The sequence below is a fragment of the Oncorhynchus gorbuscha genome, linkage group LG04 (genome assembly GCF_021184085.1).
Source record: "Oncorhynchus gorbuscha isolate QuinsamMale2020 ecotype Even-year linkage group LG04, OgorEven_v1.0, whole genome shotgun sequence".
NCBI classification, from domain to species: domain Eukaryota; kingdom Metazoa; phylum Chordata; class Actinopteri; order Salmoniformes; family Salmonidae; genus Oncorhynchus; species Oncorhynchus gorbuscha.
In genome coordinates, this window is record NC_060176.1 from 37,254,779 (window position 1) to 37,278,759 (window position 23,981).

General features: G+C 43.2%; 1 protein-coding gene across 44 annotated transcripts in view; it reads left to right on the forward strand.

The window, feature by feature from the left end:
• The window catches only part of LOC124034029 (calcium/calmodulin-dependent protein kinase type II subunit beta), a 98,206-nt gene that overhangs the window by 41,786 nt on the left and 32,439 nt on the right, over positions 1 to 23,981 (forward strand). For 18 of the 44 annotated variants that reach the window (XM_046346665.1, XM_046346672.1, XM_046346681.1 and 15 more), the window contains 8 exons: positions 7,927 to 8,029; positions 8,184 to 8,267; positions 8,717 to 8,811; positions 9,820 to 9,942; positions 10,338 to 10,421; positions 11,257 to 11,299; positions 12,747 to 12,839; positions 21,158 to 21,195. In XM_046346665.1, coding sequence (XP_046202621.1) covers positions 7,927 to 8,029; positions 8,184 to 8,267; positions 8,717 to 8,811; positions 9,820 to 9,942; positions 10,338 to 10,421; positions 11,257 to 11,299; positions 12,747 to 12,839; positions 21,158 to 21,195 — 663 coding nt within the window. Of the gene's footprint in view, positions 1 to 1,438; positions 1,512 to 7,926; positions 8,030 to 8,183; positions 8,268 to 8,716; positions 8,812 to 9,819; positions 9,943 to 10,337; positions 10,422 to 11,256; positions 11,300 to 12,746; positions 12,840 to 21,157; positions 21,196 to 23,981 lie in introns of all 44 variants that reach the window. The other 26 variants (XM_046346678.1, XM_046346687.1, XM_046346693.1 and 23 more) reach the window with 5 other exon arrangements.

Below are 23,981 nucleotides of genomic sequence, written 5' to 3' on the forward strand. Positions count from 1 at the left end.
GTAGGTAGATATCTTTGTCTATGTGAATAGACACACACCCCTCCCCCCTACACTCGCATTAACATCTGCTAAACACGTGTATGTGACCAATAAAATTTAATTTGACACACACTGTGCTGCCTGCGGATGTGACCTGGCTAGTATTTATTCATTTGGAGAAGACTAGGGATCGTAATATATAGCCCTGAACTTTACTGCCAGGCCGGTCCAGGCCGGAGTCAATCAGCTAGCTCGCTGACACCAAGACACTCCCATAATATCCTCTCTTTCCTTCCCTCTCTCTCTTTCTCAAACTCTATTTCTCCCTTGTTTAAGCTCTAATATTCCTCTCTTTGTGCTCTCTTCTTCTCTTCTTTCTCTCTCTCTCACTTCGTGTCATTATATCTCATAGACAGTATATGATTTCTTTACTGCATACTGAAAAGTCAATATTCTATGTACTGTATATTTTAGACACAAATAATGATTTATACTGCAGTCTATTTCAACACACATCTTCTGTAGGTGTCACTGCTAGATATGTATATTGCATCAACAGATTGAAATAACTACACACTGCAGATCGTTTTACTTCGAGTTGGCTCTTAGAATTAAGTCATTTTTCTACTTTTATTTGGCATTTTGCTTGACAGACAAAGAACCCAACCAACCACTGAACCTTTTTTACCCTCCCTTTCCCCCCCAAAAACACACACACACACACACACACACACACACACACACACACACACACACACACACACACACACACACACACACACACACACACACACACACACACACACACACACACACACACACACACACACACACACACACACACACACACACACACACACACACACACTCTCCTGCATCTCAACACACTCCCTCTCTCCTGCATCTCAACACACTCCCTCTCTCTCACACAGCCCCTCCAACCCAACACGCGTGTGCATGCAGCAGCACACCTCCCTGTGTTGGATCACGATAATATAAATGCTACCTATCTATGCACACATGTACCTGGCCTCCTACCATATGTCTGTCTCCTCCCCACATGGATCCATGTTCATAAATTCTCATACCTTTTCATGAAATCGTCATACATTTGATGTTGACTTCTCCTTTTTACTTGAAAGTTGACCATTGATCTTTCATTTATTGGATGGGTGAAGACCAGTTATATGGTGGGAACTCCAATCCACAAGGCACCACCATATTGCTCACATCTATACAATTATTTTGGATTGTTGGTCACCTAATTGGTAGCTAATCTTTTAGATTATTGGTCACTCTTATTGCCAAACCATTGGGCGAGTAACTTGGCCATGGGCCGCAAGAAGGTGTGTCTGTGTGATAGAAGTCCCCCACCCCCATCCCCCTCATACCCTGGCCTTTGCACGGGAATGTAGCAATGCTGTTCAGACTAACATGCGCCCCTGGTGTTTGCATGCAGTCATTGCATCCAGCAGATCCTGGAGGCGGTGCTACACTGCCATCAAATGGGCGTGGTGCACCGAGACCTGAAGGTGAGTGACAGGTATCACCTTACTGCCTGTATGTTGTCTCCTGTGTGTGTCCAATGTGTGCGTGTGTGTAACTGTTGCCCGTTCAGTGTGTGTATAGGTGTGTCTATCCTCTATTCGTGTGTTGGTGTAAGTGACGTTTTCCAGCATCACTGTTTGGATTGTAGCTTTAGATAAGTATTTTGTCTCTTCTGTTATGCTGTAGCTTGTCAGGCCTACCCATTAGTTTGCATATTAAAAAGCAATCAAAAGCAGTCAGTTGGCCATGGTCAGTCTCCTGTTTTCAGGTCAGATTCTCCACCTACTTTATGCGTGCTTGTTACGCCAGCTGACTGATGGCTCTGCTATGCTTTGCTAAGCTATGCTATGCCATGCTGTACTATGCCGGCCCTCCCTTGGAACAGGGTTTGTTTCTCTACTCTTCAGCCTAGGCTGCTGTATTAAAATTAGCCCCATGTTATTCTGTTTCCCAATAGCCTATGGATTTCTAAATGGCAATCGCTTTGTCCAATTGATTTGTCTCTATGGTGCTTCCAATGGAGTTGTATAGCTTCCAGTGAGACTGTATTTATAGATGAAACTACCGCAACAGAAGCGGTTGCCGTTTACTGAGTCTACTGTGATTGGCTTGCGGTCAGGGCAGTCCTTTCCTGTTCTGTCTGTGTGTATGCTTGTGTGTTATTATAACTATTATTATATTATAGCTATACCTTGTTTTGCATGATGCTAGTCTGCCGCTGTAGTCTCTGGCCAATTCCACAGTAACAGAGTGATGCTGAGACTCCGATTATTCACTTAAAAAATGTATGTAAAATAAAAACCAATGATTGCAAAGTTAAATAAACAATAGAACTCTTTGCACATGGACTACTTTGAACACTTTCCGCCATATTTTTGAGTCATAAACATGTGTTACATGTGTCAACATTGACTACAAAGTGTGAAGAGGATCATTTTGGTCATAAAGTCGGTCTCGTCCAAAATGGGGTTTTGTGAGACTTGTGGTTGCGACTGCATCCCAATGTAAATTAATGTTGGATTCCATGGAATTGCCCTTTTATGCTAATGCCAGTGGCATGCCCAGGCCCCCGGGCTGTGGCAGCATTCCTCTTCAAGTAGTGTTGTGTTTATCAGAACTGTTGTGGCTATTTTTTTTATTTAGCGGCCACACCTATCAGGTTACAGTCCGGCAGTACTGGGGCAATTCACCCTGTAGGCCATAGTGTGATATGACTGAGGACAACCTCTGGGAGTGTCTGAGTGGCGAGAAGAACACTCCCATCTTGGAAGTGCGAATCAGCAAATAACATCAAATTGGGACCACCAAACAGTTATGAATAACTGATTAGTGTGAAAAGTAAAGCACGACTACAAAGAAGGCACACTGTTCTGTTGATATGTTTCTTCTAAAGTCCCAAAACAGAGAAATTAGGCTAAATGACTTCAGTCTCTGGTTTCACAATTGGATTGCCATTTCAATGGAGGCCTGTCTGTCTGGCTGCATCTCTTCTCTCTCTCCTCTCCTCTCCTCCACTCCCTCAGAAGGAATCTAAGCAGATAGAGCCATGTCTGGAATGTTGAAACAGCTCCCACTCTACTCCTGCGAAAGGAAAGATGGAGAAAGAGAGAGGGAGAAAGAGAGAGAGAGAGAGAGAGAGCTGGGAATCGTTCCATCCAAACACCCACACACAGGCCCTCACTGCTCTCCAGCACCGCAATCTCTCACACTCGCATTCCCTCACCTAACCCACTTTAATGTGTGTGTGTGTGTGTGTGTGTGTGTGTGTGTGTGTGTGTGTGTGTGTGTGTGTGTGTGTGTGTGTGTGTGTGTGTGTGTGTGTGTGTGTGTGTGTGTGTGTGTGTGTGTGTGTGTGTGTGGAGGGAAGGAGGAAGGGTGGGAAGGAACTTGTGTGTTTCTGCAGAGGGCTGCTATTATGCGATGTGCAGAGAAAGATGTTTGTCTGTCTGCGCATGTTGAATTTCTGTGTGTTTGTGCGCGTGGCCTGGACATGGTTTGTTTGTGCGCGTGGCCTGGACATTGTGTGTTTGGATATTGAAATCTATTTATTGGAAGCTTGCAGTTAATCTGAAATCCACCCACAATCATAGCAGGGATTATCCTAGTGCTTGTAGTTAATCTGAAATCCACCCTCAATCATAGCAGGAATTATCCTAGTGCTTGTAGTTAATCTAAAATCCACCCACAATCATAGCAGGGATTATCCTAGTGCTTGTAGTTAATCTGAAATCCACCCTCAATCATAGCAGGAATTATCCTAGTGCTTGTAGTTAATCTGAAATCCACCCACAATCATAGCAGGGATTATCCTAGTGCTTGTAGTTAATCTGAAATCCACCCTCAATCATAGCAGGAATTATCCTAGTGCTTGTAGTTAATCTGAAATCCACCCACAATCATAGCAGGGATTATCCTAGTGCTTGTAGTTAATCTGAAATCCACCCACAATCATAGCAGGGATTATCCTAGTGCTTGTAGTTAATCTGAAATCCACCCACAATCATAGCAGGGATTATCCTAGTGCTTGTAGTTAATCTTAAATCCATCCACAATCATAGCAGGGATTATCCTAGTGCTTGTAGTTAATCTGAAATCCATCCACAATCATAGCAGGGATTATCCTAGTGCTTGTAGTTAATCTGAAATCCACCCACAATCATAGCAGGGATTATCCTAGTGCTTGTAGTTAATCTTAAATCCACCCACAATCATAGCAGGGATTCAACCTAGTGCTTGCAGTTCATCTGAAATCCACCCACAATCATAGCAGGGATTATCCTAGTGCTTGTAGTTAATCTTAAATCCACCCACAATCATAGCAGGGATTATCCTAGTGCTTGTAGTTAATATTAAATCCACCCACAATCATAGCAGGGATTATCCTAGTGCTTGCAGTTCATCTGAAATCCACCCACAATCATAGCAGGGATTATCCTAGTGCTTGTAGTTAATCTTAAATCCACCCACAATCATAGCAGGGATTATCCTAGTGCTTGTAGTTAATATTAAATCCACCCACAATCATAGCAGGGATTATCCTAGTGCTTGCAGTTCATCTGAAATCCACCCACAATCATAGCAGGGATTATCCTATTGCTTGCAGTTCATTTGAAATCCACCCACAATCATAGCAGGGATTATCCTAGTGCTTGTAGTTAATCTGAAATCCACCCACAATCATAGCAGGGATTATCCTAGTGCTTGCAGTTCATCTGAAATCCACCCACAATCATAGGAGGGATTATCCTAGTGCTTGTAGTTAATCTGAAATCCACCCACAATCATAGCAGGGATTATCCTAGTGCTTGTAGTTAATCTTAAATCCACCCACAATCATAGCAGGGATTATCCTAGTGCTTGTAGTTAATCTGAAATCCACCCACAATCATAGCAGGGATTATCCTAGTGCTTGTAGTTAATCTGAAATCCACCCACAATCATAGCAGGGATTATCCTAGTGCTTGTAGTTAATCTTAAATCCACCCACAATCATAGCAGGGATTCAACCTAGTGCTTGCAGTTCATCTGAAATCCACCCACAATCATAGCAGGGATTATCCTAGTGCTTGTAGTTAATCTTAAATTACATTTACATTACATCCACCCACAATCATAGCAGGGATTATCCTAGTGCTTGTAGTTAATCTTAAATCCACCCACAATCATAGCAGGGATTATCCTAGTGCTTGCAGTTCATCTGAAATCCACCCACAATCATAGCAGGGATTATCCTATTGCTTGCAGTTCATTTGAAATCCACCCACAATCATAGCAGGGATTATCCTATTGCTTGTAGTTAATCTGAAATCCACCCACAATCATAGCAGGGATTATCCTAGTGCTTGTAGTTAATCTGAAATCCACCCACAATCATAGCAGGGATTATCCTAGTGCTTGTAGTTAATCTGAAATCCACCCACAATCATAGCAGGGATTATCCTAGTGCTTGTAGTTAATCTGAAATCCACCCACAATCATAGCAGGGATTATCCTAGTGCTTGTAGTTAATCTTAAATCCACCCACAATCATAGCAGGGATTATCCTAGTGCTTGTAGTTAATCTGAAATCCACCCACAATCATAGCAGGGATTATCCTAGTGCTTGTAGTTAATCTGAAATCCACCCACAATCATAGCAGGGATTATCCTAGTGCTTGTAGTTAATCTTAAATCCACCCACAATCATAGCAGGGATTCAACCTAGTGCTTGCAGTTCATCTGAAATCCACCCACAATCATAGCAGGGATTATCCTAGTGCTTGTAGTTAATCTTAAATTACATTTACATTACATCCACCCACAATCATAGCAGGGATTATCCTAGTGCTTGTAGTTAATCTTAAATCCACCCACAATCATAGCAGGGATTATCCTAGTGCTTGCAGTTCATCTGAAATCCACCCACAATCATAGCAGGGATTATCCTATTGCTTGCAGTTCATTTGAAATCCACCCACAATCATAGCAGGGATTATCCTATTGCTTGTAGTTAATCTGAAATCCACCCACAATCATAGCAGGGATTATCCTAGTGCTTGTAGTTAATCTGAAATCCACCCACAATCATAGCAGGGATTATCCTAGTGCTTGTAGTTAATCTGAAATCCACCCACAATCATAGCAGGGATTATCCTAGTGCTTGTAGTTAATCTGAAATCCACCCACAATCATAGCAGGGATTATCCTAGTGCTTGTAGTTAATCTGAAATCCACCCACAATCATAGCAGGGATTATCCTAGTGCTTGCAGTGTTGGCAAATTTGAACTTTCTCCATACAAATGAGTAAACACTGAATCATATTTGTTTTTCATTTCACCTTTATTTAACCAGGTAAGTTCTCATTTGCAATTGCGACCTGGCCAAGATAAAGCGTAGCAATTCGACACAAAACAATAACACAGAGTTACACATGGAATAAACAAAACATAGTCAATAATACAGTAGAACAAAAGAAAACAAAAAGTCTATATACAGTGAGTGCAAATGAGGCAAGATACGGGAGTTGTGGCTGAGGGGGAGATGACACCAAGTATGACACCAAGTAAGGTAACCGCCTCAGGATTACAGTTCCTCTCTCGTTCGTTCTCCCTTGCCCTCACTCTTTCTCTCCCCACTCCTTCGCTCTCTTTTTTGCTGTTTCTCTCTATCTCTCCCTTCACTCACTCGCTCTCTTTCTCTCGCTCTCTTCTATCTCTTTCCCTGTCTCGCTTTCATTCTCTTTTTCCCTCTTCCTCCTTCTCTCTCTTTTGAGGTCTTTCTTTCTCTCTCTCTCCTTCTGTTCTCTCTCTCTCCTCTGCTTCCAAGCAGCGCAGAGCCCAAGTTTTGTTGTTATTGCCTCATTTGGGGCGGCGGGTAGCCAAGTGGTTAGAGCGTTGGACTATTAACCGAAAGGTTGCAAGTTCGAATCCCCGAGCTGACAAGGTAAAAATCTATCTGTCTGCCCCTGAACAAGGCAGTTAACCCACTGTTTCTAGGCTGTCATTGAAAATAAGAATTCGTTCTTAACTGACTAGTTAAATAAAGGTAAAAAATAAAAAATAAAATGCATTAGTCAGTATTATTATGGCTACAAACAAGTTAGGTAGAGAGGTGGAGGGATGCGGGAGAAGAGGGGGTGGTGTAATAATGAGATATAAAGAGGAAGACAGGCTGCAATGCCGGGTCAGCAGTGACACTGTTAACACAGTGTTTATACCTCACACACTCTACAGGTGTGTGTGTGTGTGTGTGTGTGTGTGTGTGTGTGTGTGTGTGTGTGTGTGTGTGTGTGTGTGTGTGTGTGTGTGTGTGTGTGTGTGTGTGTGTGTGTGTGTGTGTGTGTGTGTGTGTGTGTGTGTGTGTGTGTGTGTGTGAGGAAAGTAACAGAGAATGTGTGTCTGAGCTAGATAGTTTGTATGATAGAGCTTGAGGCACTATCTAGGTGAAGTAAATATGCCAGAAGTCATCCTTTATACCTATCCAGTCCCTTCAGATCTGCAAACATCCGAGCAATGGGAACTAAGGGAAGGGAATAGGGTGACACATTTCTATTGTGTAGAGTGGTGTTAGGCTACAGTAGGTCTACAGCACAGTAGCCTTGCAGAGAGAGAGAAAGAGAGAGAAGGGGCCAGTGGGGATAGCAGCCCATTATTAGAGTCCCCCTCTGACAGAGAGTAATGAGGCTGCTCTATCTGGGACAGAGAGAGAGAGGGGGAGGGGGAAACTATAGGTGTTCCGGTGTGTGTGTTTTCATGTGGTACATCTGTGTGCTTTTTCTGTTACTGTTTGTGTATGTGTGTAAATAAACTGTTGCAAACACCACAAGAGTGTTTGGATGTCTTCCGTCTCTCCCTCTCCTCCTTTCTCTTATAGTTCAAAGCAGGAGTAACCTTAGCGCCCCTCTCCCCCCCCTCCCCTAGCCAGAGAACCTGCTCCTGGCCAGCAAATGCAAGAATGCTGCCGTCAAGCTGGCTGACTTTGGCCTGGCCATCGAGGTACAGGGGGATCAGCAAGCCTGGTTTGGTACGTTCTGACCCTAGATCTGTGGTTCTGATTGTACTACACCAACACGTTCTCAACCTTTCATCATTCATCCCACTAGGGGTGACGTGCTAAGCTTGGAGTTGTTTGTGCGTGTGTGCGTGCGTGTGTATGTGTGTGTATTGTCGTGCTGCAGGATTTGCTGGCACACCGGGATACCTGTCCCCTGAGGTTCTGAGAAAGGAGGCATATGGCAAACCTGTGGACATCTGGGCCTGCGGTGAGCATCTCACACATTTACACACACGCGTGCGTGAGCATGCACACACACACACACTCTTTTGGGCACACAGAAACACGCACACACAGACATTATACACACATGTATACCTTCACACCCAGACACAAATGCTTGGACACAAAAGCAAAGTAAATATTTATAAAAAATGCTGATTCTGTATTTTCTCCATCTGTGTGTTTCACTCTCGTTTTCTCTCTCTCTCTCTCTCTCTCTCTCTCTCTCTCTCTCTCTCTCTCTCTCTCTCTCTCTTTCGTTCTCTGTCTCTCTCTCTCTCTCTCTCTCTCTCTCTCTCTCTCTCTCTCTCTCTCTCTCTCTCTCTCTCTCTCTCTCTCTCTCTCTCTCTCTCTCTCTCTCTCTCTCTCTCTCTCTCTCTCTCTCTCTCTCTTTCGTTCTCTGTCTCTCACACTCTCTCTGTCTCTCTTTCTCAGGGGTGATTCTGTATATCCTGCTGGTGGGCTACCCTCCCTTCTGGGACGAGGACCAGCACAAACTGTACCAACAAATAAAAGCAGGGGCATACGATGTGAGATACAAGATCTGGACGAGGCCTGCTCTCCTCTCCATTGCTACCTGCTGTCCTCTCCTATCTTCTCTCCATTTTCTCTATTCTCCTCATCCCCTCTCTCTATTCCTTTTCTCCTTTCCTTTTGTCGTGTCCTCTCTTTCTTTTGTCTTTTCCTCGCCTCACTCCCCTCTACTTCTTTACTTTCTCACTCTTACTGCCACACTGCTCTCTGTTTGCTCTCCTGTTCTCTCTTTCTTTCTTTCTTTCTCTCTTTTTCTGTCCCTCTCTTTTTTGCACACCTCATCTTACTTACTTTACCCTCTCTCCCTATTTCGGTCGTCCACTCCCTTCCCGCAGCGCCTCCTCTCTGCCTCTCCCCCCGTTTCTTTTTTAGAAGTAACTAAATCACCTCATTAATATTTTTAGAGGAGCGAGAAAGTGCCTACAGTACCTTGAGCACATTAGTCCCATTTCAGGAAAGAATCTCATGGAGATTGTCGTTGAGCTATGATGACGTTTAGCACCCCAAAAGCCTATCATTAAAAGACGCAATGTCCCAGATCGCTTGCTGACAATTTGCCGTCACATCCCGATGTTACATATTTATTTGTTAATGCATTATTTATACAGGACATACATTGTCTTAGTAAGGATGGTGAGAGAGTACACTTTTACACCACGTCTATAAACACAGTCTTATATAGAGAGGTGTACCCGGTATATTTACCCGGGGCATTCCGCTGGCTGTGTGTCTGCTGGCTTTCTCTTCTGCCTGGTACTTAGTTATATAATTGATTGTTCAATGTAATTGTTTGGTCAGCGAGTGCACTCACCTGGGACCTGTTCAGAGCAGTGGAACATTTGAAACATTGCTGATAGAATTTGATTGATTACCACTGTAATACTTTTCAATGTTAGAGTATTATATAGATGAATGGAGAGTCCAGAAGCCTAGAACCTGATCAAGCCCGCGTGTGTATCTGTGTTTGTGTATATCTGTGTGTGTGTGTGTTTGCCTGTGTGTAGTTTCCCTCCCCAGAGTGGGACACAGTCACTCCAGAGGCTAAGAACCTGATTAACCAGATGTTGACCATCAACCCTGCCAAGAGGATCACCGCCCAGGAGGCCCTCAAACACCCATGGGTCTGCGTAAGTACACATGTCACTATGTATTGTAATATATCTAGGAGAGATAAACACCCACTCATATACATACAGACAAAGGCGCAAAGATTTAACTACGTCTCTGTGACTTTTGACTCATGTGACTTACATTTAATAATAATAATATATGCCATTTAGCAGACGCTTTTATCCAAAGCGACTTACAGTCATGTGTGCATACATTCTACGTATGGGTGGTCCCGGGGCGTTACAAGCACCATGCTCTACCAACTGAGCTACAGAAGGATCTTCTCTCTCTCTCTCTCTCTCTCTCTCTCTCTCTCTCTCTCTCTCTCTCTCTCTCTCTCTCTCTCTCTCTCGCTCTCTGTGTGTGTGTGTATCTCTCTTTATCCCCCTGTCTCTCTCTCTCTCTGTCACAGCAACGTTCTACAGTGGCATCCATGATGCACAGGCAGGAGACCGTGGAGTGCCTGAAGAAATTCAACGCCAGGAGGAAACTCAAGGTCAGTGGATGACTTTGGTTTTCTGTGTCCGTTTCAGTTCATTTGTGAGTGGTTTTCAGACCTCAACCGTTTTCTGACATCAAGACGATTCCATGCCACTTGTTCTATAGCTATAGCCTGTTATGTAGCTATTTAGCTCAATTTTGGGGTTTAGAGCATGTAAGAAAGGCAACTCACTGTCATTAAAACTTGAAACTAGCTATATGCCTAAATCTCAAATGAATGGAAAAGATTTGCACAATATTATAATCTGAAGTGTGGCCTGTTGACATGACTCTGTCGTATCAAAGCAGTCTTGGTTTGACCACCTCTCCTCTTTTCTCCTTCCCTACCCTTTCCTCTCCTCTTTTCTCCTTCCCTACCCTTTCCTCTCCTCTTTTCTCCTTCCCTACCCTTTCCTCTTCCCTTTCTCCTTTTTCTCCTTCCCTTTCCTCTTCCTTCCCTTTCCTCCTTTTTTCCCTTCCCTCCTCTCCTCTTTTCTCCTTCCCTTTCCTCTCCTCTTTTCTCCTTCCCTTTCCTCTCCTCTTTTCTCCTTCCCTTTCCTCTCCTTTTTCTCCTTCCCTTTTCCTCTCCTCTTTTCTCCTTCCCTTTCCTTCCTCTTTTCTCCTTCCTTTCCTTTTTTCTCCTTCCCTTTCCTCTCCTCTTTTCTCCTTCCCTTTCCTCTCCTCTTTTCTCCTTCCCTTTCCTCTCCTCTTTTCTCCTTCCCTTTCCTCTCCTCTTTTCTCCTTCCCTTTCCTCTCCTCTTTTCTCCTTCCCTTTCCTCTCCTCTTTTCTCCTTCCCTTTCCTCTCCTCTTTCTCCTTCCCTACCCTTTCCTCTCTTCTTCTCCTCTCTCAGGGGCCGTGCTCACGGCTATGCTGGTTTCACGGAACTTCTCTGGTAAGTGTTGCGCCAACACGCACACCTACTCTTTACTTCGTGTGGAACCTGCAAGGGTGTGGGGTTCTGGCTAGAAGTTGCCCTTAGGCACAGAGTCAGGATCAGCTAACCCTCCCTAAAGTCAAGGGGTTAAAGGCCACTGACAAGATGCACACAATGTGGCAGCTATTTGGAGATGAGAAGTTGAGTCCAGTAGCAAATGTAGCAAACACGTGCATTTTCAACAGTATATAACTCGTTTTCATATGCTACACAATCAGCAGCATGTCTGTCTGTCTGGGAGGTCGGTGCTTCAGTGAACATGAGTCACTCTGATCGTAACAGCAGGCCTTAAATTGTAAAATGATCTGAGGTCCTCCCCCGGCTTTATCCACACACACACCTACAGACACAAGCACGCACACACACACCTGTGTGCCGCATCCCCACTCCAACACCCTCATCTCCTCAGGAAGAGGAGCCATTATTAGAGTTCGGTCATCCAGGGATGAATCACAGAGAAGAGATGGATATGAGAGACAGAGAGATGGATGAGGGAGAGCAAGGGGAGACGGGTTGATGGATAAGGTAGAAAGAGGAGAGGAGAATGATGGATGAGGGAAAGGGAGATGTGAGTGAAAAGGAGAGACGAGAGAAAGGGGGAGATACAGATGTAGGAACTTAATTTGATTACCCTGTTGCTGGAGAAAAATGTAAAACTTGTAGTGTATTTGAGGTTTAAAAAGGCTTCTGAAGTTTGTAATTTCAACATTGGTTTTCCCTTCCAAAAAATGCATCAACCACTACAAAAATGTTCATTAAGTATAGCACACATTAATAATTCACATTTCCTGTTGCTGCAGGATTATTTTCCCGCTGTAACAAACTGGCTCAAATTAAGATCCTACAAGATACATCTGTAGATAAGGGAGAGGGTGGAGAAGGCTTAAGAGATGGAGTAGGATGTGAAAGAGAGGCGAGATGGGAGGGGGTGTTAGAAGGGATGGAAAGAGAGAGGGGCCGACAAGAGAAGTGAAAGGCTTCAGTATCCTTGACATCTCCTTCTAACCCTGATGAACGGTTCCAGTCGGGTGTTGGATGATGGTGTTAGATGTATCACTAGCTGTGTTCATCCCTATTAGTCACTTCACAATGAACTCATTTGATGCTTTATTTCAGTGTGTTGGTGGCAATGATGTGTACAGTATAGAGGAAAATAACCTACATTGGAAGAACTTGGACAATTTATGTCTTCTATGTCAGGAAGATATTGTGTTCCTCTGCGTGCTCTATTAATCCGCCTCTCTTTTGGACTAATGAACCATATTTGTTTCCTTCTCTCCATTTCTTCCTTACTTCTCTGCCCTCTTCCCTCTATCCCTCCAACCTCCTCCTCTCCTCTTCCCTTCTCTCTACTATTCTGCCCCCTCTTTCTCTGTGGCGACTGTGTGTGTGGGACACCAAACAGTCGGCTGTCGTTCCACCGCTCCAATCAGTATCACTGCCGCTGCGGCAGCTGCATCCACGGCAGCGGGCTCCACCACTGGGCTGGTGGAACAAGGTAGCCTGGCACACCTGGGGGTGCTACCCTCCTCACTCCCTCCCTCTTTTCTCTTCTCGTCCTCTCTCCTTTCCTCCTGGCATGGGTGTTCAGAGCATGCCACTTCCATCGCCACACCTCATTGGCCACCTGGCCTCTTTCTCTCCACTCACATGCTATTCCTCCTCTCCTGCACCATCTCCCCATTCCTTCACTGCACATAGCAGCACAGTGGAGCATGCCTGACCCAACAAGATCTGTCCTTCTCCCTTTCTGATCTCTCTTTCTCTCTCATTCATGTTCCTGCTAACACACCATTCCATACAGCTTCAATCCCATCTTCATTTGCCTCTTTTCATTGAATTCCTCTATTGCCTTCCTTGTTCCCCTGCTCTACCTCTCTCCTCAATGTTTCTCTGTTAATAACACTGGGAAAGTTTCCCCCCCTGTCATTTTTAAGGATGGAACGGCCCATGTACTGTCGGTGAATGCTGCATGGGGCACTGGACTGCTGCATGCATTCTAACACAGGGCGTTGCAGGGATATGACGCGTGGTTAACACAGTCAAAGATGCAAGGTTGGGGCTTCTCATGAAAACTGTTTTTCTATACCTGTAACAATCCAAAGTTTGCGTATGACATAACAACAGAAGGATGATAGTTTGCCAGTAGTTGAGTGTGTAATTGCACCACAGTTGATGAATAAAAATGCTACAGAATACCCACTACACAGTCTAGTGTAGGGAAAGATTCCTTCAGTCTTCTAAGTACATTGTCATTGTTGGCTACTGTCCTGTATGTTCAGCAATACTAGCATTGGCTAACTATTCAATTGAGTGTATATCATGTTTATAACATAAGGATAGAGCTGATGCAATCAGCTTTGCTGTCCTCACCACTTCCCACTGTCTCCACAAGACTGATCAAATATTGCAACTTCATACTGACCTGTCTGTCTCTCTACATTAGATCTACTCCTCCTCCACTAGAGAGACAGAGACAGATGCTCGGGATACGCAGGATACAGTTAGCCTCCCTAGAGGCAAATAGAAGTTCACTGAAATGTTTCTTCTTATGAAAAACCAAAATGATTCTGGCTTGATGCCTTCCTCGGGATGCTTACAGACTGGCACAAGACAGACAGACAGGCACAAGACAGACAGACAGGCACAAGACAGACAGACAGGCACAAGACAGACAGACAGGCACAAGACAGACAGACAGGCACAAGACAGACAGACAGGCACAAGACAGACAGACAGGCACAAGACAGACAGACATATACAGAATGGCACAATACAGACTGGCACAAAACAGACAGACATATACAGACTGGCACAATACAGACTGGCACAAGACAGACAGACATATACAGATTGGCACAAGACAGACAGACAGACAGGCAATGGTTTTTACAAATCAGCCTCCATCCTTGCTTCTTCCTGTAGGGCCTGTTATTTACAGGAATGTAAGTGACCATTCTTAATGGGTATTAACCAATATGATCCATTGTCTTCTTTCTCTTAATCTCTTCCTCCCCTCTTTCCTTCCTTCCTTCTTGCTTCTGTAATTTGTGGCAAGGTAAGGAGCCTTCTTGCTTCCTCTACAGCACGGGTAAGCAACCCTGGTCCTGGAGTGCCGATTTAACCGATCTGGAAGACAAAGTGTGTTGAATTTAGTCAATCACTGAACCTATCAATTAGCTCAGTTGGTCAGGTGTGGTGCTAGTTGGAACAAAATCCTGCAGTACCTATGGTAATCCAGGAACAGGGTTTCCTACCCTTGCTCTACAGGGTTTAAGAACCGCATGACCTTTGGGTTTACAGGTTGGGGCAAAACGCCATGGAATTCTACTTTCTCTCATTTTATGGAATCTATCTGAGCGCTCTGAGAGTGAATGTAACTGCAACCAATGATGTATGTAAAAACAAAGAGGGCTAAATATGTTTGTCTATGACTGCAACTCAGTGGTTGTTCTGCAGCTCCGACCACTTCCATTCTAGAGTCTGTCTAAGCTTTCTGAAAGTGTTCCAGAAGCTTCTATTTATTCAGATAGAAGGCTCTGGTCTGTTCTATAGTGGATGGAAAAACAATTTCTTCTCTCTTTCCTCCTCTCTATCCTCTCCATCCCTCCCTCTCTATCTTTCTCTCTCTGAGACTTCAAACAAGATATGAGAATGCACTTGACTTGACACTGTTATGTCCCTTAATGAAAACATGCCAGTGAGAGGCAGAGGAGGAAAACTCCACACAAATCCTTCCGATCTTGACATTCGAACAGTGCCCTTTGGATAACAGAGGTGGGCCCAGTTTCCCGATAGCAATGGAACTTAGGCTTACGAGTGTTTTAATGATGCATCTTTCCTACAATGGCCGAAAAAGTAACGTGTTTCTCAAAACACCACGCAGAGAGAACGTTCGCTAAAGTGCGCCGTTGAGGCATGCGTCGATACTGATAGGATCGAAAGAAAGGCAGTGCTGCTCTCGGATCAACTTTCTCCATTCAAATCGTACCTTAAATTTATAATTATTCCACAATACTGGCGACGGATCAGCTCAGAGAGAGATATCACCTCTGGCTGCAAATATGGAGGCTGCTTATTCTAATGCATATCTTATAATGTGTACTAAATGAAGATTTGTGCTCATTGTGCACGGTAGGCTACACAACAGACAAATAAAACTAAATTGAATGAAAATTCTGATGCAGGCATCTCGGGTTTTCATTTGAAGCATACTTGTATCATTCGCTTGTGTGTAACAATGCAAAGACACTGGTAACATTGTATTTGTTGTCCACTTTGAAGTTATTGGCAGTCACAGATAGACAGATAAACACATTGATTTGATGTTTAACGTGACGTTTATAAGGTGACGCGGTGAAAGCCTGCCTTGTGAGTAAATGAAGAGAAATCAGTCGTGTTGGAGCATGGAACACAAGCATTTCATTACACCCACAATAACATCTGGTAAATATGTATATGTGACAAATAAAATTACATTTGATTTGTTATAAAGTGACCTGGTATGGAATGCATCGAACCGTTGAGTCATAGTAATTAGGTTTCTCCAAAACTGCTCTCTGATGCTTCTGATGCCTACCAAACTAATGGCCAGTCTCTAATGACCGGTACTCAGCGCTCTATTGTCCCTCTAATGACTCTGACATCAATGCAAATGCTATTGAAAATCAAATCAAACACTTCATGAGAGCCCTGGCATTCAGAGTTTGAGCGGAATAGGGTCGGTCACCCTTTGCGCAGCGAGAGCCAGCTCCTCATAGCTGGTTGATGCATGGAATAAAATGTGTTCCTGTTGCGCAACATTTCTATGGGCTATGCTATGCAATTGCGTGAGAAAACAGATTTGATGGCCCCTATTAAAAAGAGGATCCCATCAGCATTCTATTGGCCTACTATATTTATTTCTCAACTTTTCACCTATTAACCTGTTGCGACGAGCAATCCTGTATCCGGGAGCATAATTATAGCCTCAAGCTCATTACCATAATGCAACGTTAACTATTCATGAAAATCGCAAATGAAATGAAATAAATATATTGGCTCACAAGGTTAGCCTTTTGTTAACAACACTGTCATCTCAGATTTTCAAAAAATGCTTTTCAACCATAGCTACACAAGCATTTGTGTAAGAGTATTGATAGCTAGCATAGCATTAAGCCTAGCATTCATCAGGCAGCATTTTCACAAAAACAAGAAAAGCATTCAAATAAAATCATTTACCTTTGAAGAACTTCGGATATTTTCAATGAGGAGACTCTGTTAGATAGCAAATGTTCAGTTTTTCCAAAAAGATTATTTGTGTAGGAGAAATCGCTCTGTTTTGTTCATCACGTTTGGCAAAAAAAAAAAACTAAAATTCAGTCATTACAACGCAAACTTTTTTCCAAATTAACTCCATATTATCGACAGAAACATGGCAAACGTTGTTTAGAATCAATCCTCAAGGTGTTTTTCACATATCTATTCGATGATAAATCACTCGTGGCAGTTTGGTTTCTCCTCTGTTCAAAATGGAAAAATGCACGCACCTGGAGATTGCGCAATAGTTTCGACGGAGGACACCGAGCGGACACCTGGTAAATGTAGTCTCTTATGGTCAATTTTCCAATGATATGCCTACAAATATGTCACAATGCTGCAAACACCTTGGGGAAACGACAGAAAGTGTAGGCTCATTCCTTGCGCATTCACAGCCATATAAGGAGACATTGGAACACAGCGCCTCCAAAATCTGGCTCACTTCCTGTATGAAATTTAATCTTGGTTTCACCTGCAGCATTAGTTCTGTGGCACTCACAGACAATATCTTTGCAGTTTTGGAAATGTCAGAGTGTTTTCTTTCCAAAGCTGTCAATTATATGCATAGTCGAGCATCTTTTCGTGACAAAATATCTTGTTTAAAACGGGAACGGTTTTCATCCAAAAATGAAATACTGCCCCCAGAGGTTCAAGAGGTTAAGCACATTGCTTCTCTTTACAACCGGAGTAGCCTACCTGGCTGGCATGAAAAGTGAACCGCGGGAAAAGCGTCCTCCATTTGCTATTCAAGTGCATACGGATTACGTCTTTTTTCCCACTGCCCTTGTTCCGACAGGTGCATGATTAACGGCCCATTCTAAATCCAAACTAATTCCGCACATATTATTTAGTATATATAAAGACAACATTATATTGACCTTTTTACGGTGTCACTGTCCCTTGCCATACCCCCGATGGCAGAGACCGACTCGGCCACTCTCGCCCATCCTCTCTTTTTGGTCTCTGCAGGTAACCTGCAGTTATCAAGTCTCCCCAACAGCAACCTTTTCCTGGCTGCTATTTCCTCCACCATCACTTCACGTTCTTGTTTACTGAAGTTTTTATTGTGCTTTCCTTGGTTATCCATATTTGGTTTTGATGTACAGTAGCTAACATTAGTCTGATGGTCTATAATGTGTGAAAAATGATGTTTTTGGTTTGTGTGTAAAGGGTTCGTTAGCCAACTAAAACATTTTTATTCTCGAGACATCAAGCAACAAAAATAAATGGAATAAAATGTAAATATCAACACTTTATTATAGTGGGCCAAATCCTATCATCCCTGTCACATAGGCGTATTTATTCGTTTCAAGCACATCACTAATGTCAATGCCACATAAGAAGATATTTACGAAGTTCTTAAGAAAGATATTTACGAAGTTCTTAAGAAAGATATTTATGAGGAATTGCATTTACAAACTATTTTATGAACTTCTTTTTTTGTTTTCTTAAGCAGCTTCTTAAGTTTTCTCGGAAGTAATGCTTTGTGGATCCGGCCCCTGTTCCTTTGTTAACCGCTCAACACAGAATAGCCGTATGTGCATCATTCCCTCTGAAATTGTTTGGGGAAAAATATCCTTTCTATTTTATTCACCTATATTCAATTGTATTGTTCTTATGGCATAGCCAGATCAGGGCCTGACACAAGGACGACTCTGAATATGCTATTCTGTTCTTCTGAAATTTTTTTCATGTCATAATATTTATTTTAGACCTACTGTACCTAAAATAATGGATTTATTGTGAAGCTGTGGAGCTTCTCAAAGTAATGTGTTCTTCACCTCAAACGGCAAGCAAACAAAGTCTGTTTTTACATCTGTTGAGAATGACTATAGTTCCTCAATGGATTTTTTTTCTCAGCTCTCCCCCTTTCCATAACCACTCAGCGTGAAAGGAACAAATATCATGCTCATGCTCTGCTCCCTTGCGCAAAATAGCCTACAGCTGTCGGCTTCATGGCTTTACGTATTTGTTAATTAACGGTCAATTACCGTGAGACCGGCAGTTATTTGCATGACAATAACCGACTGACAAAATGTTATTACCGCCACAGCCCTATTTTTGGGAAATAGCTCAGAGATGTAATGATGCTTATATGAATGTTCTAGCGATGAACTTAGCCTTAAGATGCTTTTGGGAAACAGGGCCCATGTGATTATCGTGCTGCCCGATGTACCTAGTAAACTGATGAATTTGCACATTTAGCTATCTGTATGCTGGTAAAAATTAGTTTCTATATCAATTGAGGAAGATTGAAAGAGGAATGGGATACTGTGTAGGAATGAAGGGGAAAAGCAGAGGAAAATAAATTGTGAGTGCTGCATTATCCTCTCGTCTTTCATTCTGTCTTCCTTTCCCTCCTCTCTCTCCCTGTCTCTCTCTGTCTCTGTCTCTCTCTGTCTCTCTCGGTCTCTCTCGGTCTCTCTCTGTCTCTGTCTCTCTGTCTCTCTCTCTGTCTCTCTCTGTTGTGTCTCTCTCTCACTGTCTCTCACTGTCTCTCTCTGTCTCTCTCTCTCTCTCTCTCTCTCTCTCTCTCTCTCTCTCTCTCTCTCTCTCTCTCTCTCTCTCTCTGCTTGCTTCCAATTCCTTCAGAAATTAGTGGAAGTCAAGCCTCTATTTAAAATTCACTGCAGATTTGTGTGCATTGTTTGTAGAGAGAGAGCTAGACAGAACTACAGAGAGAGAGGGGGGAGGAGGAGAGAGAGACAGAACTGAGCTCTATAGAGAGAGAGCTAGACAGAACTACAGAGAGAGAGAGGGGGAAGAGCATGAGCTATATAGAGAGAGAGCTAGACAGAACTACAGAGAGAGAGAGGGGGGGGGGATGAGCTATATAGAGAGAGAGCTAGACAGAACTACAGAGAGAGAGAGAGGGGGGGCAGCATGAGCTATATAGAGAGAGAGCTAGACAGAACTGCAGAGAGAGAGAGAGGGGGGTGGAGAGCATGAGCTATATAGAGAGAGCTAAAGAGGAGGAGAGAAGAGAACAATCCAGAATGCCAGAAATAGTGTTTTATGTAATGCGGTAGTGTTGATGTTGTGATAGGATGTGATTTGACTGTCAATGGGACTCAGGCCTTTAATTAAAAGTAGCAGTGGAGCTGATGATGTCTAGTAGAGTTAGGGGAGTGAGACTGGGACAGTCTTACGCTGGCAGCTGTAGAGCCCACCTGTTTGATGAGACAAAATTGATTGACAGCGAGGTAAAGGATGCACAAGTACAGTGAGATGCCGTGTGTGTGTGTGTGTGTTGGGAGGCAGGGTTAAGTAGGTAACTTTCTAAATGTAGTCCGTTACTAGTTACCTTTCCAAAATTGTAATCATTAACGTAACTTTTGGATTACCCAAACTCAATATTGTAATCGGATTACTTCCGGTTACTTTTAGATTACTTTGCCCTTCAGAGTTATTAAAAGAAGAAAACAATTTATATTACTAATTGAACAACATTTACTGCAGGATAAATCAATGTTAGAGTGTGCATAGCTGGCCATAAATTGATGTTGCATTTTACTTTATGGGTTGGTTATGTAGGCCTCTTCTAACCCATTGCTTTCTACTATTGATAATGCAATTAGACTTTGTTTTTTAATGTAAAGATATGGCCTATCAGATTTTCAGTCTTTCCAATGAATTGAATGACCCTTGTTCTTCAACTTGGAAATATAGATTAGCATAATTGTTTTAGCTGAGCATAGCCCAAAAACTAACATAATGGATGGAGGACCCATTTTGGACTCTAGCCCTGAAGGGGACCAGGGGGACAAACTCTAGAATCTGTCTCTTTCACTCCAAAATTCGTTTTCTATCTCTGCCTCATTAACTAATTAACCAGTTCCCTAAAATGAGGTTCTGCTGCCCACGGCAACAACCCACATCAACTCTCGCTGGGCCTAACCTAGGAACATGTGTGTGTGTCTGTTTCTATTACATAGGTGTGTGTGTGTGTGTGTGCACGTGTCCTGGTGAAGTAGTTGGAGAGGATACTGACTGTTGTCTGTATGACATTTCCCCTGTTGCTGAGGATTATGGGTATTGTGCTAATCGGACTACTGCCCATAGTATCAGTGAACACACCTCCTCTACTCTCCTCTCCCACTAGGAGGATGTAATGGTTTAGTCCAATAAGGGAATAACACATTGTCCACTCTTAATGTTATTGTACTTAGGAAGCCGTCTATTGTTGTGTTTTAATGAACATTGTGCTTCTCAAGCAGTTTTATACGAGGACCATGAGTTTAATCATGTCACAGATTGCCTTGTTCCCTTGGTACCATAATGCTAGCAATTAATGCCTCTAAGCTCTAAGCTTTGATTCTCTTTCACCTCCAGCATTACAATACACAGTCACATTAACTTTCCTATCTTGTCAATAAAAGGCCTCAGTTGCAGTCTGTTTGAATTGCAGTCAAATGAACATGACTCCTACAGGTTGACGCCGTTGTCTCTATGTGATCTCTCCTGTGTTCTCGCTGCATCTCTGACCTGCTGTCTCTCTTCTTTTGTTTCCTATTGCAGCAGCCAAAAGTTTGCTCAACAAGAAGGCAGATGTCAAGGTAGGCCCTGTTCAACTTACACGTTCCTACTCCAAACCTTCCCTCTTCCTCCTCCTCTTTCTCTTCTCTTAACTCATCAGGGGTTTAGGCCCTGGGGCCGGATTCACGAAACCTTCTTAAGAAGAAATTTCTTCTTAACTGCCATTTTTTCCCTTAACTATAGACTTATGTACAAAGTTGAACAAAGTTACTATTCCTCAATAAAGTTCTTGGAAATGTTCTTCATTTTCCCCCCTATGTTTCTTCCTGAGTTAAAAGGTAAGAAGATAATAAGGTTTTAGGATTTCTTCCTGGAAATGTACTTAACTTTAGGACAGCTAAACCCTTGTCTTGAGACGAATGGGTACTTTTGTAACCATGAACGTTTTCTTGCGCCACAGACACAGTTGACTACCGGATATTTAAATACAGCAAGAAAACAAATTAAACAGGCATTATCTAGCTAGCTAGTAATTAAGAATATATTACAATATTCTAGAAGTGTTAAATATCTAGCGCCATCTCGTCAATTTACAAAGAAGAACTTGGCAAACTTAGCTAACGTTAACGTCGTTAGATATGTTGGCTATGACGTCGTTACATGTTAGCTAGCTAACGTAGCTACCTAACTTACCGGTCGCGCAGCTCGTCCACATTAAATGGTCTCTCAGCTCCCTTCTTCTTAGCAGCCGACTTGATGTCGGACCACTTTTTTTTTTACGGCGTCACTGTCCCTTGCCATACAGAGACCGACTCGGCCACTCTCGCCCGTCCTCTCTTTTTGGTCTCTGCAGGTAACCTGCAGTTATAAAGTCTCCCCAACAGCAACCTTTTCCTGGCTGCTATTTCCTCCACCATCACTTCAATCTCGTTTCTTGGTTATCCATGTTTGGTTTTGATATAGCTAGTCTGATGGCTGTAATGTGTGAACAATAACAAAATAACCAAATCCTACCATCCCTGTCACCATAGATCTATTTATTGGTTTCAAGCACGTCACTAATGTCAAGGCTACATTAAGAAGATATTTACGAAGTTCTGAAAGGTATTTACACAGTTCCAAAGAAAACTACAAATTCCTAAGAACATTTTGAGGAATTGCATTCGCGAACTATCTTACGAACTTCTTATTTATTTTCTGAAGAAACGTTCAACGTTTTTTCGTAAGTCATGTTTTGTGAATCCGCCCCCTGGTTCTTTCCCTCTTCTCTATTCCCTCTCTGATGTGGGAGAGAGTGTTGACTCAATTTGCAACCATCACAAAATAGTGGTTTCAAGTGTAGTGTGTGCATCCGTTCATGCCCGTGTCTCCTCATTGCACCCCGTCTTGTCCACTTTTTTTGTTAATTTTATGCCATCTGTCACTCCAGCATTCTTTTTTTTTCTTTTTTTTTTCTCCCATCTCATCCCTCTGTTCTTGTCTTTTCCACCCCCCCCCCCCCCTCGATCACGGTTTCCATTTCCGGCTCACCCCATCTGCTCTTTAACCATTTGAAACCCTCTCCGGCTGGCTGACGAGCCTTAATGAATCTCTGTCACCATCCTCACCCCATCTCACCTAATGCACCAACACATCCCACGCATTGTGCATGCGTTTGTGCATGTGTATGTGGGCGGGGGGGAAGGCAGAGCGGATGGAGGTTGGGGAATAGTATGAGCATGTTTGTTCTTGTGAGTTAGGGAGCGTGTGTGTGTGTGTGTGTGTGTGTGTGTGTGTGTGTGTGTGTGTGTGTGTGTGTGTGTGTGTGTGTGTGTGTGTGTGTGTGTGTGTGTGTGTGTGTGTGTGTGTGTGTGTGTGTGTGTGTGTGTGTGTGTGTGTGTGTTCAGTAGGGAATGTGACAGCAGTCCCAGGAATAGCCATGAGTCTGAACCCTGGAAACTGACCGGACAGAAATAGACTCTCTCTCAAACACACAACACACACTTCCCCTGCTCTTCTCTGTGCCGCACTCATCATTGCCTAGCAACAGACCCCCCCGACACACACTCAAATATTTCAATGGTGTTTTTCTTTCCTCCCCCCTATCTTTCTCTCTCTGCGCTCCCTCTCTCATAACTATTTCCCTGGTTGTATCGCTCCTCTGACCCCTCTCCTTGTCTCCTCTGTTCTTTCTTGTTCTGTAATGCAGAACAGGACAGCACTTGACATTTTCCACCCCCAGTCAAACACCAGCTTCAGCCGCATTTTGCTCGCTTCTCTTCTGTGCTGTTCTGGCACTAGCTGCTACTGCACTGCTGTGAGGCTGCTGTGTCGCATGCCTCCGATAGAGTTCCAGACACTTGTAGAATCCTTGCCAAGGCGCATTGAAGCTGTTCTGGTGACTTGTGGCGGCCCAACACCCTGTTATTAAGACACTATGTTGGTGTTTCCTTTATTTTGTCACTCACCTGTAGATTGCAAATGCAGTTAGAGGTTATTGTTCTGCTTTTTAATCATAATGGATGCCACTTTTGAATGTGTATTAAATGGATATTTTCCTTCATAATAGATGAGACATGACAATGGTATCCATGAGTTCACCTGACTTTGGGGAAGTAGATAACTGGCTTCATTGGCAAAATCCTGAAGTCTCCCTTTAACGAATCAGTTGCATAGCTTTCCTTTGCTACGTAATTGTTTCTTCTTCCTGCTCTTCCCTTCAAGAAAGAGATTTTTTCCTTCTTTCCTCATCACAAAAGAACAATTGATGATTTTACTCCCAGTCAGGGTTCCTCCCTAGCTGCTCCCAAACCTTTGTCTTTTTCCTTTTCCTTGTATTCCTCATGCCACGTCATCCTCTGTTCCTGTCCTCCTCTTGAGTACCCTC